We start from the raw sequence: 17,713 nt of genomic DNA on the forward strand, positions 1-17,713 counted from the left end.
AGTCTTTGAACATGCCTGCCCATTTCATACCCTTCTAACTAAAAGTAAAATCTAACACATTGATCTAAGTAGGATTATTTCGTTCTGTGTTGTTACCTTGTAAGTGGAGCCAGTTTTGATGAAGTTTTTCTCAAGTATGTTGTCAAGCGCAGGGTCCAACTCCTCCCCCACATCCTCAATCAAAAGGGGTCGACCAAGAGACAAACTGTCCTCTAGGTGGTTCTTGAAGTACTTGTGATTCAGTGAGGTGATCTGAGATCAGACAAGAAAACACATTTTAAAATGGTAATTGTCTGATTTCAATGTGCAGTTTGGATGACCACCACCACAGAGCCTGATTTTGTCCTGAGGATATGAAATAAATGGGCTAAATGTGAGAAGATTTTACAAAACAGACAAAAATATTGATTTTACTGTACAATACAATAACCTTCCTATGTGACCTCAGCAGCAATAATATTTGTCTCCAACAGGAGTAGGAGACACATGTGTGGTTTCCTCACTTTTCCTTCAAAGCTACAAAGGTCAGCCTCTATGTGCGGAGTCTGACTATTGAAGCTAACAAAGAATTGCTTTTCAAGTGAGCCATTTTTAGAAATAAACTTTTTCTAATGATGTGACCTGAAGAAAGGGTTGAAACCTACCGCTGGAGGAAATGTGTCTCCAGGATGCTCATAATGGGATTGCAGAATGCATTCACTCGGCTTAGAGATTGCCCCTAACAGGGTCAGCGACTTTTGCTTAGCTTATTATGTCTGCAGAATTGGTGGTATCTTTTTGTGGGGTTTTTTGACATTGTGCTCTGTATACTGGACAGCAGGAAGGACCAAGGGCAGAAAAGAATTTAGGACCACAGTTACTAACAAGCAATGACGATCCACAAGGCCAGTAACATTGTGAGGATGGAGCTGCACTCTCTAAACGTGGTGTCAGAGAGAAGGATGTTTTCCAAGATAAGGACAATGCTGGACAATACCTCCCACCCCGTCACAGGAGCACGTTCAGTGAGAGACTGAGATTACCCAAATGCACCACTGAATGACACAGGAAATCATTCCTGCCGGTGGCTCTCTCTCTGTAAAATTCATGAATCTAAACCACCAGTACACACTGCAGTAGTTGCACACCCTTATGATCTGCACATCCTATACAGGAATATAAGGGCACTGCAATTTCAGCTTTGTCTATATTCAGTGTTGTCTAATATATTGGGATATTTATAATTGGAGCTATTTTCGTTTATTAGAGCTGTTTTGTTCTATTTTTAAATTAGTATTATTTAATTGGTACTTTAACTTGGTAGTAACTGTTCTTACTTGGAACTGTGAACAGACAATTTCCTCTAGGTTTCTGATTCTGATATTAGAGGTCACTAAAAGTCAAAATGGGCACAGGACATTTGGACTGGTGAAGAAGACGAGGTATAATGCAAAAGGCTGCATGACGGATGGATGAATGGATGCATTCATTTAACTTTTATATGCTTCAGACATTGAAACAAAATTGTAGAAGATCGTTTTGCAAACCTGTAGCTCATTCTTGGCTTCTTTGTTCTTGATCCAGATTTTTCCCTGTGTCTGTGGGTCAATAAGGAGGGGGAAGCGGGCAGCTTTGGTTACAATAATGCCGTTGTGAATGGACAGGTCATCATTTGGCAAACCCTGTAAGACACAACATGAATAAATGGTGAGGGTCAATCTTGATGCTTAACAGTATCTCCACCAATGATAAATGGTCCAGCAATCAATGTTTCCTGGGATCCTCGTTTGAAAGATAAATAAAAGATATTAGCAGCTACCAGTGCTACCCATCAGCCTTTTAGTAGCACCTATGGTATCAGTTTAAAAATCCTAAATTGTCTGGTTTTCAAGTTATCTGATTTACAAACTGGGCGTCCACACCACCCGGTTGGCGACCCAGCAGACTGACAACAACAACTCATCAGCTTTTTACTGCTGAGGGGTAAAAAAAAAAGACTGTTAACATAAACTAACATTTACACAAACGTTAAAACAACTTAAGCTAACAAAAATGTTAGAAATTCTAGTTAGATTCCCATATATTCACAAAACTTCTTTAAACTACTAACTACTACGATTACTGCTACTACAACCAACAATAATAATAATGACGCTATCAGTTAATTTTTACTTAACCTAGTTACCTTATTTTCCGCAGGATTTTAAGGTCCACATAAAATCCTTTAATTTTCTCAAAAATCGACAGTGAGCCTTATGTATGAATTTTGGTTGTGCCGATTTTATGTGGTACACAGCACTCAAAAATCTGTCAAAACATGTTGTAGTACAACTATGTTTTGGTAGCTACGAAGCTGCACCGCTGGTGGATTGATTGTCAGAGCGTTATGACAACCGTAGTCAAGAGCCTTGTGGAATAATCTGGGTCCACAACTCCCTCAGTTTAAGGACAGGTCCCAAAGTCGAATAAACAGTGCTACATCACAGAGAGTTAACTGTCTAAATTCTTTCACATTTAATAAAACGATCAGCGTTGCTGATTTACCAGGTGTAACAATTACGTTTAACATACAGGCATCCATGAAAACAGAATTTATAAGATTATAGTTATAGGTTAGATTAGAGTTCTAGGTTAGCAGGAAGTTAGCTCCCTAGTTTCCGTCTAAACATGATATACCATGTTCTGACTGAGATATTTCTGAAAAAAATTAAAACATACAGCTCTGCTATCCTTCCACCATAAATAAAGACAGAAAACTAAACAGCACTGATGCTTGTAGGGTTACTGAAGTTGGGCTAGCTGGTATATAATGCTGTGCTACATTACATGTGGCATTAATGTGTAAAAACTGACTGACTGACTGACCTGAAGGTTCCATTCACTAACTGTGGGCGCATCAATGAGCAGTTCAGTCAGATTGAGGTTGTTACCAAACGGGATGTAACGTTGCTTCAGCTCTCGCTGCCAGTCGTTCAGCAGAAGGTTACGAAACTCCTGATTGAAAGGTCCTGAGTAAGAAAGAAAAGCTGTGGCCAGAAGAACATCACCTGGAACAGGAACAAGCGTTGTTACATGTACATACTTATCAGTACACATCAGTGTATCAGTTACATATTAATCAGATGTGGCACTGCCTATGCACTGAAATGAGAACATGCCTAAATATTAGTGGGGTAATTTTAAAAGTGCAAGAAATTCCATGTCAAACAGTAGCATCACGACCATCCCGCTGATAAATTAAAAGCATTAGCATACAATAACGACATGACACATTAAGGTTATAACTCCAAGTATAACTGCATCATCAGACAGAGATTTTTCACTTTACTGCACATTATTCATCCACAGAACATTTCCCATATCATACAAAGAACTTTATATTATTATGATAGATAATTGTTATTATGTTGCAGAGGCTAAATCTGTGTTTTTGAAACCTGCTGTGAAACCCACCCACGAGCCGTTTGGTTTGGACAGCAAACTCTTTGCTCTGTTCCGTCCATCTCTCCTTCTCGCCAGCGAGACCGCTGATGAGACTGGACGCTGTCTGCATCTTGTGTCTGCAGCGCTCAGCATCCTCCAGCAGCGTCTGATGGGAAAGGGGCCCGCAAACAGGTCAGTAGGTTGATGTGTCTATTTAGCCTTGTGTGTCTGTCCAAGCGTGTCTGCCTCTATCCAAGTCTTATTCCACCATCTGCACATTCCTGGATTAAACCCCTAAAAGCTCATCTCTGTTCATCAGAATTACATACCCACCATCTTTATCTAACTTAGTATGCATGAATCTAAGAATATTTGCCTCTACCTCTTCCCTCAGCTGCTCACCAGCGAACTGCCCCTCACTGCATGCGCAAGCCACACTTTAGGTTTTTTTGCTTGACAGAGAGGGACACAGTGCCCTTCCACACTGCTGAAGTGTGTGCTTTGTTAAGCAGGAGAGAAAAACCGAGGGATTCTTCTGTAAATCAAGAGGACTATAAAGGAGAGGTGGTGCTGTTTCAACAGGTCACAGGAGAGAAGAAGTTGTGTGATGTGTCAGGAACACAGTGACTTGGGCAAAATAAAGAAAATGCTGGGTGTTAAATCTGTGATTACAAACAAAGCACACAGATGCAGGCAGATTAACACGTCCTGGGAAGCTTGTATTGCCCCAAGCTATTGTTGTTAATGTTATCTTCACTTTATCTGTCTTCTTTTGCTTTCCAGGACTCATTTTTTAAAAATATATTTTACCACTTTATAAAGGGGAAATATTGAAAACGGCATGTGACCTGTGCTATGAAGCAGAATTTCATCTGATCCTGGTACCTTCAGGGCTAAACCTGAGTTTTTTGTATTATGAAGGTGGTTTACTTCTTACCGAGTTATATCACCATGGTAATTTATGCTGCAAATCTAACTTGCCTTTTAAACATAATTGAATTAAACACTTGATTACAGTCCATCAGATTCTGTTTAGATCATCAGTATCTTAATGAGTGAGCTATGATATTTTTAAGCATGTCTGTTTCCCTCCCATGAGCCTAGTGTTCCCAGTCTTCATCCAAAGAGGTTTCCAGTTCTTTTTTTCTTTTTCTGTTTTTTTGCCTTTTATTGTTTAGTTATGGACTTCGACTGCATTCCTAATAAAGCTTGCTCTCTGTTTTACATCGAGACTTTGGTCTTCACTTGGAGCCACTCCTGTCCATCATCAACACCAAATGCCTTTGCAACGAGCCTTTCAGTCTCACTTTTAGCCCTGGAAGATGAACAGTCTCTGCATCTTAATCATGACATTATAACCTGTTCCCGTCCTGGCCTCTTAATCAGGGAGTCTTGATTCACTTGCTGTTCCATTAAGACGTTACATTTCATGTCACAAAGTGTACTGAACATGGGAAAACACAGACCAGATGCTCTCACAGACCTCCACAGAGGATTAACTGGTGTTACTCAGTCACTTCAGTAACTAAGGTTCAGTCCCTTTTTTCCTTTTAGCCAGGCTGTCACAGATCTTATGGTATATTTGTCATACTGTACATACTGCAGTTTATAATAATATTGTTATTACATCAGTGGCACATTGATATTCTCAAAAAACATTTTGCTTTCTTGAAGAACATGGGAAAAAATATCATGTAACAAATAATAAACACAGTTTATCCCCTATAGTAATTGTTGCACTTTCAAATAAAAGATAAATGTATTAAATTCCTATATCAGGAGCAACACACAGGTTTTGTGTACTGAACTAAATTACAGTTGTGTTTTGATGAAGTTGCTGACCTGTTTCTCCATCATTGCTTTCTCATATTCTCCCTGTACCACATCAAGCTCTGCCTGCTTGGCGTCTAGCTCAGCCTGAGCTTTCTGAAGGTCCGCATTAGCTATGGTCAGACGATTCTCCTGCACGGCCAAGTTAGCCTAGAAAAGACAGAGAAAAACAATGAAAGAGTGTGTGTGTGTGTGTGTGTGGGGGGGGGCTTTGATGGTTTGTTTGTTTGTTTGTGTGCTTTGTTTTTTGCACATTAAAAGTTTCAGGTGAAAAACACAGAAGAAGTCATTAAATAGTTAAATGGTTCAGCCAGGGTTCAACTCTAACCCATGGCCTCTTGCTGTGTGTCGTTCCCCACTTTCCTGTCAATTACCAGTGTGCTATCTAATAGAGGCAGAAATGTCTGAAAATGGTTAGTAAGATATTTTAGAAGAATGGACATAAACACTGAAAGAAAGAGTTTGAAGATGACAGAAGTAAGCAAAAAGATAGTTTGTGTATAGAGCTAGGGTTGTAGAGAAAACACTGAAGATCAAGAGCTTTGGAGAAAACTTGAGAGTGTGCTTGGTGTGGGATAAGGAAAAAACATAGCTATTTAATATTAATTGACATCTGAGGGGAACATCCCTTCTCAGCTTTCTGCATGTCTGTCCATTCGACTGTATCTCTGTATCCAGCTTAAAGGCAAAACACCACTGGGCTCGAAACCAGAAAATCTGTTTTGTAGGCTGTGCTCCACAAAAGGTCAAAATAAAACAACAGCGCCGAGGGATGTGTATATATGTAGCTGTGTGTGAGTGTGTTTGGAGGGGGATTAGGGAAACAAAGTGGAAAGGAGGAAAAAGAAATTGGTGGTTAGAGCAAAAAGAATAGAACGCAGTTAAGAAAAGAGAGAGGTGTTGAATGAGAACAAACAAGGGTGACAGCAACAGATGTTATCATCAGGCAACATTTCCAAAAGCATAAATGTACTCTGTAAATGCCTTTAAATAACTATAACCCATCAGACATTCACAGCAGCTTGTATTTACTTGTAGTTAACCGAGTGGGTGATTCTTCAGAAGAATTTTGCCTTTTGTCTTGGTGAAAGCACAGGTTACAGCCATGGGTCACTTCGCTCCCTCATCTGGCGTGATTAGCCCTGTCTGTTTTGTATGCTTATTAGCATGTGCAAGCCCCTGTTAATGATTGGTGCCTGTACTTGTCTCTCATCCTGCCTCCTGGCCTGCTCTGCGTTCTCTCACGAATGACTGGACAGTTGCCCCGGCGGTTCAACTGGAATACAGCACTAATCACAGCAGCAGCTTTAAAAGAGCTGCCACTTTGCTATTCAGGACGGTGTGAACAACGCGCCATGCTGTGTTTCCTGATTGCATGAACTAAAGGTTGCTTGTTAGCTAGTTTTGTATTGTTTGTAGCTAACAAGCTTCTGCAAGCAACTCTGTGTAGTGCTTCTCATGATTCTGTAATCTCTTCCATTGACCAAGCTTGGCACACTCATCCAACTAGAGACACTCGGTTTAGAGGGTGACTAGTTAAGTTTGTCCCTTTAAAAAATGATACTTAAAGAGAGATTAGTTGAAGTAAAGTTCAGTTGCTTCTGGTTAGAAAGCGGTCATTGGCACTGTCTGGCATCTTTATATCCACTTTTCCATCGTGTTTAGACTACATTATCTCTAAACATATTTTCTATATTTATATATTTTTTTGACCAAATAATTTCCTGTTTTGGAAGAATTAACTGCTGAATAAGGTAAGGCTGAATATTAACACTTTAGAAACGTTCTAACATTGAAAATGTTAGCTCTCTACTAAGTCATAAGTCCTTTTTCCCCAAAAACAGCCACAGATCAAGGAAATGTTTGATGTAAAGGTCAATCATGGATGCACTACACTTAACCGTTTTTCTTTTTGTTAAACATTTTACTTCGCCTTTAGTGGCTGATTTTGCTGATCCATTTAGTTGTCAAAAATGGCACACAAAAAAAATGACAAAAATAAAGATTTAGTATGTTTGTATTTTATCTCTGAGGTAAGCATGGAGGTGAGAGAAGGCTCAGCTGGTAAGCTTTTAGCTTACACAACTGGTGATGTGTGATGCTGTGCAGTAATAATCAAGACTTTGCACATATTTTCTGCAGATATCAGATCTGGGTGTGTGGATTTAATAATTCATAATTAATAATTGAATAATTCACAGGGATTCCATTAACATAAAGCTAATAAATAGTGCAGCCTGCTGCATAAATAAGGAAAAATAGATTATATCAGTCTCTTGGATGTAATACAACAAGGCGCTTCCCTTCAGTTGTAGAAAGCATGAAGAGTGTCTAAAATGTAATCTTTTTATTTTCAGCTCATGCCAGATTATCAACAAGATGTTTCACTGTATTGAATAAAACGAGGATGTCATGATCTTAAAAGAAGTATTTTTATATTTTCTCACACACAGTAAATCCTACATTATAGGATAACCTAAATTCACAGATACTGATTAGTATGATTTTGCCCCACCCAGCACTCTCTCACTCACTCTCACCCAGCAGTCTTTGAGTACAAAGAGTCTGAGGAAATCCATTTTCAGGCTTGTATCACAGGATTAAAAACATCTGAGATGCACCCAATGTTTATAATTAGTGGATAAATACTTCTGAATTTTGCTGCACTTCAAACTTCTACCATCAGCAAATTATTGCTGCTGCAGTGTGGGAATGGAAATATGTTTCTTTTTGTGCCTTTGTGGCTTGTGGTTTTTCTACAGAATGAAATATTTCATATTCATCAGATTGGGAGAATAGTCCAAAAAGTGTGTGTGTGTCCCTAATGTTACACATTTTAGGAGGTGTTTCATAATACATATTTGTAAGGGTGAGTTTAACTTACAGATGCCGATTGGTAGTCAGTGGAATAGTAGATTATTCAGTTCACTTTCTGCTTTTCTGAGGAAACACTCTACTAGATCTGCAATAATGTTTGTTACCTTCAAGGGCAAGACCTCCTTGTTGATGGAAAAGAAGGAGGCCATGGCTTTGGTCCAGGATGCTATGCCAGCTACATTGCCACACACCCTCTTGGCTGTTTCGATGTTGTAGTCAGGCATTTCGAAATAAGGCTGCAGGAGCTCCACAGTTTCCCTATTAATGCTGTCCTTGGGGAATTGCTTCAAGAGGGAAAAAGAGGCAGAAAAAACAGAATGAGTATGCGGCGGTTTAATCTGGGACTTATTTCAGCCTGTGCATTTAGACAAATGCTGAAAATGGAAAGCTATACAAAACCAGAGTAAATGAAAAACATACATGCTGAAAGGGACAAAGACAGAAAATAGAGCATGTACTCAATTGAGACCAAAATTGAATCAGGATGAAAAAAAAACTATTTAAATCAGGGCATCAATGGGTTATGTTTAAAATAAAAGGTGTTTACAAATAAATATTTTAATAAGACATAAATGGTAAATGGCCTGTATTTGTATAACGCTTTTACTAGTCCCCCCCTAGGGACCCCAAAGCGCTTTACACACCCAGTCATCCACCCATTCACACACACATTCACACACTGGTGGAGGCAAGCTACAGTTGTAGCCACAGCTGCCCTGGGGCAGACTGACAGAAGCGAGGCTGCCATATCGCGCCATCGGCCCTTCTGACCAACACCAGTAGGCGGTAGGTGAAGTGTCTTGCCCAAGGACACAACGACCGAGGCTGTCTGAGCCGGGGCTCAAACCGACAACCTTCCGATTACAAGGCAAACTCCCAACTCTTGAGCCACGGTCGCCCGAACCACTTTTATGGAAGTGCAGTGACTAAACTCTTAGAGTCTAAGTTTAGTCCTTTCTATTAAGTAGAATGTAGCTTTCATTCATGTTAAACACGGCAAATAACACAAAGCATAAATCCTGAATCATGTGTTGAGATGATATGATCACTTCAGTCTTAACTATATACAAATTAAATAAATGTTACTGCACCTGCAGACTGCCCAGGAAGTTTCCAGCAGTCATGAGTTTTAATGACTCCTGCCATGAAGGAGTGTTGCAGTTCTTCTCTGGGTCAACTTTCACAGGGTTGACCTTCCTCTGGAAGAGCAGCAGCACGCAGTCCATGATGCGCATGATGAGGTGAGGGGGGCGGCCGAGTGTCCGTACTGTGGCAATATCCGACGGTTTAATTGTCTATGTGGGCAAAAAGGAAAAACGGAGAGCGGGAGAATTTAGAACAGTCATTTACTGTATGGCATGACCCCGATGGGAGAGCTGGAAACGTGTGACAAGTCAGTCAAGTAAGGATTTGACACCAGCAAACTGGACAAACACAGAGCATGTTAGGAGACGATTAGAGCAGCGCGTTACTATGACGAGAACAAAGGATAAATAATTTGTTTCTCATTACCACATTCAAAGAAGAGACAGATACATTAATGAGGATTATACCTAATTCTCCAGTTTCAGAATATAAAAGCAGAGCAGGTGTGCAGAGGGAAATAACACAACGACTGTAAGTACAAACTGTGGCAGAATGAGAGGAGTTCAGGAGAGGGTGACACAGGATTACCTCCAGGGACTGATTAAAACAAGACACAGCAGACCAGTAAAGAAAATGTTCCTGTGAGAACTGTTCAGCTGCTTTACTCTCTTATCTTTTCTTTTTTGGCACTTCTCATTTCTGTTCTCTCCTCCTTGCTCCATTTCCACTCAGTGCAAGCCTGAATTTCCCACTAGAGTGTCAGCCACCAGACAGTCTAGGTTATCATGTACTTCTACTTTCACTAGCCTGTATCCTCTATTCTCCTACAGCTTCTTATGAAAATCTCTCACTAAGCCCATTGTTAGAAAATAAAATCATCACTCCAGTTCAGCAAGTACTACAAAAACAAAACCATTTTATGCTTTACTGTCATCATTAATCCACTGTAACTAGTAGCAAATCAGCTCCTTTTGTATGACAAGGAAATGTTATAGAATGGTACTGTTACCTTGAGTTTGCACACACAAACTCGGTCCTTTTAAAGGCTGGGTGAATATCCAAATTAATCAGGAAACGGAACCTGTCTGTGAATATTTTAATGTGACAGTGTGGTATGAAAAGCCTGAAGAAAGGAAACATAAATTCCTTCATCTCCTCTGCCACTAAAGCTGATGTTCTTGAATAAGTTAGAAAATATCTTTTACTTTAATCTCGCCATACTGCAGAACACCAGCAACATTAGGAAGTGTCCTGGGTTGTCTGTTTAGAAATCCGAGGTTTCTATATGCAGCTGCGCGATAACATTTTTTTAATGAGGGAATTGCCACAGGAGATCTGCATGCAACCATCTACCCAGGAGGACAGCTTTAATTACAATGCAGCTAGAGGCACCAGACGACCATACTAAGTTTAGACACACCAGGACAGTAAGGCTGCAGGCAGAAACATTCATACAGCTTCACACATTAAGTCACAGAGGGCTTTAAGTGGCACCCTGAAGCAATACATAGTAAAAGAGCAGGAGAAATCTAAATTGGGTAAATGTAAGTCACACATTAAAGCACAAAAAGACTGCCCTCACTTTTTTAAATACTCAAGTTATATTGTAGGGTTAGATCATGAAGGCAAAAGCAAATATGCTTTGCTTCACTGGATCAAACATGCTTACATTCACCCCCCCTAAAGCTGTGACACAGGAAAAACTCTGCTTATGAGTGAAATAATCACATAGCTACAAGACTCATGGTGTCTACAGGATGAACTTTGATTACTCTGGTGATCTCCCGCCTTTTTTCACTGGCACTAACATTAGGGTGACATTTGGCTCATGAAAGCCAGTTCAGACAACAATGTCACGTTGCTGTTGAATGATTAATTGCAATCATTTTTCCAGCGCATTTTGTAATCTTCAGATCATTTTAATGTGTCTCATTAAGTGATTTATGATCAACTACCTGCAAAACTAATTATCCTATAATACACCCCCCCGGTCCAACACACACACACACACACACACACACACATTACCGCCAATGTGGTACTCAAAAAAATACTCAGGTTTAACATTTAAACTGAAATGGTTCGTGTAGCATGTTGTGAATCTCTAGCATGGCTATAGGCTCTGAGTGATTTAAAACAAAACAAACAAACAAAAAAAAGACGTCTGAACGTAGATATGTCTACCTGGAGGGAAGCCTTGGAGCCATGTATTCAACATTGCTGTTTCAACATCCCATACCTGCAGCGCAGCCTCTGCCTCCTCGAGAGCTGGCCGGGCAGCTTCGAGTTTCTCCTCAGCGATGGCCTTGTCAGCTGAAATGCTGTCCACAATGGCCTGCGCCTTGTCCTTCACCTTTTGTACCTCTACCTTCACTCGCTCTGCTGCCTGGGCTTTTACTGTCACCTCCTTCAACACCTGCACAAGAAAACAAACACACATTATAAGTGACAGAAATGCTTTGAAGCTGGGAGACTTTCTCAGCTGAGAAAAGATCGTAAGTGTGGTTAAGTAGAAAACAGAACGCTCAATCCAATGGGAAATGGCAGATCTGAGCATTTGTAACACTGAAGAGGCTCTACCTGATATAGAGGTCTCTGTATAACAAGAGTGAGTGTTCACGAATGGAGAAAAAAAAGAGACTGCTTAAACTGCTTCACTTATACTGAAGCATGACTGTAAAAAATACACATTCGCCCTGTTAAACATCAATTTCTCTTATTTCACTCACTGCAGGAGGGTAATTTTACGCAACAATGCAATATTCCCAAAACAATCACTGGAAAGCCTGATTCCCAGCAACGGACAGAATGAACACTTCATCTCTTCATTCTGTGTTCAATTTCTTCTTAATGCATGAAATGTTATATTAGTGTCTAATACAAACTAGCATGTATCCATTCAATTCTGTTGATTACTTCACAGACCGTGTTGCTGTTTTAATAAAAATGCAACAAAAAAGGCAGCTGAAGCATTCTGTATGCTTTTTGAACCTTAAACCCACACATACAAATAAAAATCCCCTCCCTGTCTACAAACGTACCATATCAGCCTTGTCATTGGCAATCTGTAGCTCCTTCTCTTTCACCTCCAGTTCTTTGCTGAGAGCTGCCACTGACACCGATGCCTCCTTCAGCTTTTGGAGACCAGTATTCATCCTAAAGAGGAGAAATTTTGAATACAGTTGATCAAGTCAAATATGATTATAGCAAACCTGTTGCTTTTGTCTACTATCTGGGTTTCTGTTTGCTTAAATGGCAACAAAACTTGCATATGTTATCATTTGCACAACATTGTTGAACTCATTGTGAACAATTTACCTGTTGGCCAAAGTCTGAACTTCAGACCTCTTTTCTTTATAGATGGTTTTGTAGCCTTGAATGAAGGACAAATAAGACTTGGGTGTGACATGGGTGGAGCGTCGGTATCTAGATTTAAACGAATTGGGATACATTAATACTGCAACATGCTAAATATTATGACAATCATCATGCGTTGCAGACACACATAAAACAATCTTCACATATATGCATATAATCTTCACAAACACACAAATATATATATATATATATATATATATATATATATATATATATATATATATATATACACATATATATATATACATACATACATACATACTGTACCTCTGGAAGTAGTCCACACATTTCTCTGCTACACCATCCTGGAAGGAGCCCATGCACTGAACTACCTCACATTTAACCTGGGCTGAGCAGTCTATGTCATAAACAGACAGGAAGTGCTCTGAAACTGAAGGACAGGAAGAAACGAGACAGGACATTATTAACTGAAGAAAAACCTCAGAGAGCGTAAAGAAAGTCGATATCTTGTATTCATATAACAGCATCCACTTTGAAATAAACAGAGTATAACATGTACCGCATACATTTTTGAAAAGAAATGCGAGCACCAGACAGGTCACATTTGTGAAAATAAAACTGTGTGTTAAAAATACCTGCAACCAGTGCATCTTTGGGCCAGCGGCTGAACCAGTCCATGGTGCAACCAGAGATCAGCGCCGGAAACTTCAACGCTCGGTTCCGGAACTTCTCCCCAACAGGGGAAAAGCACAGAATGACGTGGAGATTATGTCGGACTCGTGACATGAAGTAATCGTACAGGTTTCCGTTGGTTGGAGGTCGCCGGGGAAACTCTCGCTTCATGACAGGGATGAGATCATTGAGGATATCATCTATTTCGTCACGGGCAAACAAGTTGGACACCTGAAGGCAGAAACATGCAGTTATGTCTCTGATATCACAATACTGATGGACCTAACCGTAGTTCGCTCGTTTAACACTTTTCTTAATTTCGGCTGTCGTCTCTTACAACTCATGGCCGCAGCGTTTTTTAGCTACGTCCAACAACTGCCAGGTCCCGGCATACTTTTTTCAACAGGGGGGTGTGATGAGCTGATGGAGCTCCGCTGTGTCTCATCCTCCCCTGCACCCATTCCCAAGCCACACCCCGCCACAATCCACGTACCTGTACTGCTGCGTATTTTAAAGCTCAAACATTTCTACTCCGATAATAGTGCCAACCAAATCTTTTACAGAGTAATTTTTCAATCTGATCTGATCAAAGATTTCCCATACAGAGATCTAGCAGTTGCAGTTTTTAAATGCAGTGATTAGCACTGTCACCTCACAGGAAGGCTGTGGGTGCAAACCTTGGATGTTCTCTTCAGATACAATGGCTTCCTCCCACAGTCCAAAGACATGAATGTTAGAAACATTCATGTATTTCCCTACACAATACTGTGTTTTATTGACCATTTTTTAACATTATTTTAATTGGATCTTCTTCTTCCTCACACTTCATAATAGTTGTCACTTCTTCTTACCTCAACTTCTTTCCTTAGCAATTTCAGTAGAAGTGTATATTGGTTGGCTGATGAACTAAATGTATGTAACTGCTGGCAAGAAATCTTGAAATGGTGATTTTTAAAACAGCTTGCTGGGTGGGTACAAGCAGGCACGTGCAGAGGGGGGGCTAGAGGGGCTTGAGCACCCGCCCCTTTAAACCTCTCTGCACGGCCCTGGGTACAAGTTTAACCAAGCGGATGAAGGTACGAGATTCACTGTTTAAATGTTTTAAGCTGAGTCATTTCTCCAAATCCCCAGTTTCCATTAGAGAGAACATCTAACTCAGATTTAAGAAAGTGAAACAGTGTCTTGGGGGACTATGTGGTGTTGTGGTAAGCAGCACCGTGTCCCTAACCATCTGTTACTCTCACAAAAACAACAATATCACACTAACAGCTTGCTTTTCCTTTTTGTTTCTCATCTCTGTCACTTTCTCTCACACACAAACATCCTAATACTACTGCAACAAAAACTCCCTTCTACAACCAAACACAAGCATAACCTACAAACCTCTCACCTACACACGAACAATAAAAAAACACCACTTAAATTTACCCCATCTGGTAATGCAGCTGCTGCTTAAATTGTTATCAAGCCATGGAGGCAGAAGAAAAGGTGACATGGAAGCAGGGGGAAAAGGCCAAAGATGAGGAGGAAACAATAATACTATTATCAGGCAGACAGCAAAATAGAACACGCAGACACGTTTACATACACGAGATTAGAAAAGAGGAAGTGCCGGTTGAAAATGTGAAGAAAAGAAGAAAAGAAGAAGGGAAAATAAATAATTGAAAGAAGGAAAAACAAGTGGGAAACTAACAGGGAAAAAGCAACTGCATGGCTCTTATCATGGTGTTCCCATAGTGTTAAATGTCAAATCCAATGATATCCACTGACTTCGAACAGTGTAAGAGCTTCAGCTTGGTGAGTGCTGGTAAACCTCACTGGGAGCTTAATACTTGTCACATGAATTGATCTGACTTCTGACCTCTTTTATTAAGTGACTTCCCGAATAACGAAATGTAAACATACAGAGTTCAAAATAAGGGCTTTCAAAGTTGTCTAAATATCCTGTGGTGGCAAAAATTCATACAACCCCTCCCAACTGTGTAAACAAACATGGAGAGGAGGAGCAAAGATGAGAAGGAAAGGGAAGAGAAAATATAACCAGCGAGTAGAGAGAAGACCGTAAGAAATGTGCATAAGAACTAGCGGGAAAAAAATCAAAGGGCAGGACAAAGATGAAAACAAAATTCTGGGAGTGGAGAAAGAGTCTTTCAGCAGATGTAATGAAGAAAGCCGTAGTACACAGAGGTGTACTTGTACGTGATTGTCCATTATAGTTTCATTTCATTACAAATATCAAAGAGAAAATAACTGCAACTCGGTCATAATGGTGAGGAAAATACACTTTTAAAATTGCACTGAACTGATATGACTCGTGCTCTCTTAAGATTGCATTCATGAAATGTTTACTGCACTCAAAGAGGAATGCAGTGCTAAAACAAAAATGTTGACTTCTAACATGCTTCTTTATCCTGCTCTTTTCCTTATCTTCTCACCCAGGCCTCAAAGGTTTTTTCTCCCTAATGTCACCAAGTAATTGCTTGTTGAGGACTATTGGGATTCTCTTTAATATTTTAAGGGCTTGACCTCACAGTTTGAAGCACTTTGAGTAGACTTGTGTTGTAAACTGATGATTTTTAAACAAAACTAAATTAAGCTGACTTGAAGTGAATATACACAGCTATCTGAGTGAGTACAACAGTGTGTAGGTTTTCCAAAACTATGTGTGACTGTTAAACAGCTGGTGCCAGTGCTTTCATAAAAAGATAATATGTAAACCAGACAATCATACTTGTGCCAAAGAATTCATGAATTGTACAGTTTTCTAATAAACACCACCTCTAAGTCCACCTCTCCAGTAACTATATAGCAATTCAAAGGCAAATTACAAAAATGTAAATATAAAATGCATGTAATATAAAACATTAAGTTTGTAAAGCATGCAAAGAAAAGCTGCAGAACAAAGACACCAATGGATTGAAAACTTGCGTAAGGAAGCACCAAGTAGCTTTCTGTACTGTAGTGCCTTACAGACCAATTACAGTAACATTATCTAATATAAACTATCAGTATGAGTCATTCAGATGGACTATCAGACAATGATACTTAAACTTGGAACCATATATTTTTCAACACCAACACTAACTGAGCTCTGTGAACAGTTTTATAAACAGTTACAGTTTTCTGGCAGGCTTACATTTCAGACTTTCTGATTTAATTTTAGGGGATGAACACAAAACTTGCATTAAGTGTTGAGGAATTTCAACCATTTAGCAGAAAAGTCAATGAAAAGTCAGTCAGTCTTTGTCCAAACCCATCTAGAAAAGCAAGAGTAGCTTTGGAAAAAAAACATTTTAGAGAATATATAACTAAGGTAAACCTGTATAATAAAGACAGAAAATAAAAGGTATGGATAACATTTTGAATACCTTATGAACAGAGACTGAAGTGGCCCAGAATAATCTAGAAGGCCATTCCAGCACCTTCAGCTAATGAGCAATTAAATTTAACAGAATGCATATTGGTGTCGCTTCCAGTGACGGCATGATACAGCTCAGTACATAATAAGAATAATTACATTTTTAAGTCTGCTTAAGCTCTCAGCACATTCCATATTTCATTCTTGACCCTGTGATGGCTTTATGGTGCTGATATTATTAAAGTTAATAGCGCTAGCTAGAGGTTGTACTTTAGCCTGTTGCGCTACAGAACAGGAGTTTGAATAAATAGAGTAACTCGTTTTGTTTTGCTTTGTCTTTTTTTCATTTTTTTTTTTTTTGTTAAAGTTGGTTAATTTAGAGTAACTTTTCATTTTAGAGTTTTTAAATCAGACATGATGAGTTGCTGACTTGTGTTTTTGGTGAAACATCTTGCAAAACAAACGGAAGTATTCTCCTTTATATTATTCAAAAGTTCCATGAAAATACTGCACTAGGCAGTTTGGTAAAGTTTAGTGCAGGCTATGCCAGTTTCTTTCAAACACTGTGTTGAAGTTAATAGTGACACACTAAGTTGGACTGCTACAGAGCAGGCTGTAGTGTTCATGGTCAATATTACGATGCGTCAAGTGTAGCATACATGAATTTCTATTTAAGAAGATGATGAAGATTAGATTCATCTCCCCAAATTCCACCCTTTATACTACCTTTAAAATTTCTTGGGGTTAGAAATCGGCCATATAGCTTGTGAAACGTGCTTATATCTTGTTGACTTCAGTTAGCTAAATCCACAAAGAGAAATGGATATCATGGTAGCAACATCACATGGTAGCTTATCAAATAAGACTCTACTAGTGCGCTCAAAACAAGTTAGAATGTAACTTATATCTAAGTAACTGTTTCCCCAAGCTATAACTCCTGATTACGAACCATAGGATATACTGTAATATCACCTGAAAAACAACAACAGAGCCAATGCAGTCCATGCACATGCACAGCACTGGATCACTACTGTCTATTAATGATATAAAAGAAGTAGAAACAACCAGATGCCTTTTTAAAGATACCTTAACCTCTCATCAATTATTTAATTTAAAACTATACAACTTGCAAACACTGCACACTGCATA

At 39.4% G+C, this 17,713-nt stretch overlaps 1 protein-coding gene across 1 annotated transcript in view; it reads right to left on the minus strand.

The window, feature by feature from the left end:
* dnah5 (dynein, axonemal, heavy chain 5) overlaps positions 1-17,713 on the minus strand; it is a 121,574-nt gene that overhangs the window by 60,666 nt on the left and 43,195 nt on the right. The window contains exons 61-72 of the mRNA XM_087848025.1: positions 13,170-13,437; positions 12,841-12,964; positions 12,514-12,621; positions 12,237-12,351; positions 11,435-11,611; positions 9,201-9,404; positions 8,214-8,393; positions 5,245-5,382; positions 3,433-3,568; positions 2,845-3,026; positions 1,527-1,661; positions 97-252 (exon numbers count right to left, since the gene is read on the minus strand). Coding sequence (XP_087704151.1) covers positions 97-252; positions 1,527-1,661; positions 2,845-3,026; positions 3,433-3,568; positions 5,245-5,382; positions 8,214-8,393; positions 9,201-9,404; positions 11,435-11,611; positions 12,237-12,351; positions 12,514-12,621; positions 12,841-12,964; positions 13,170-13,437 — 1,923 coding nt within the window. The remainder of the gene's footprint in view (positions 1-96; positions 253-1,526; positions 1,662-2,844; positions 3,027-3,432; positions 3,569-5,244; positions 5,383-8,213; positions 8,394-9,200; positions 9,405-11,434; positions 11,612-12,236; positions 12,352-12,513; positions 12,622-12,840; positions 12,965-13,169; positions 13,438-17,713) is intronic.

This window comes from Neolamprologus brichardi, chromosome 11, assembly GCF_056152115.1.
Source record: "Neolamprologus brichardi isolate AB-2024 chromosome 11, ASM5615211v1, whole genome shotgun sequence".
In the NCBI taxonomy this organism is placed as follows: domain Eukaryota; kingdom Metazoa; phylum Chordata; class Actinopteri; order Cichliformes; family Cichlidae; genus Neolamprologus; species Neolamprologus brichardi.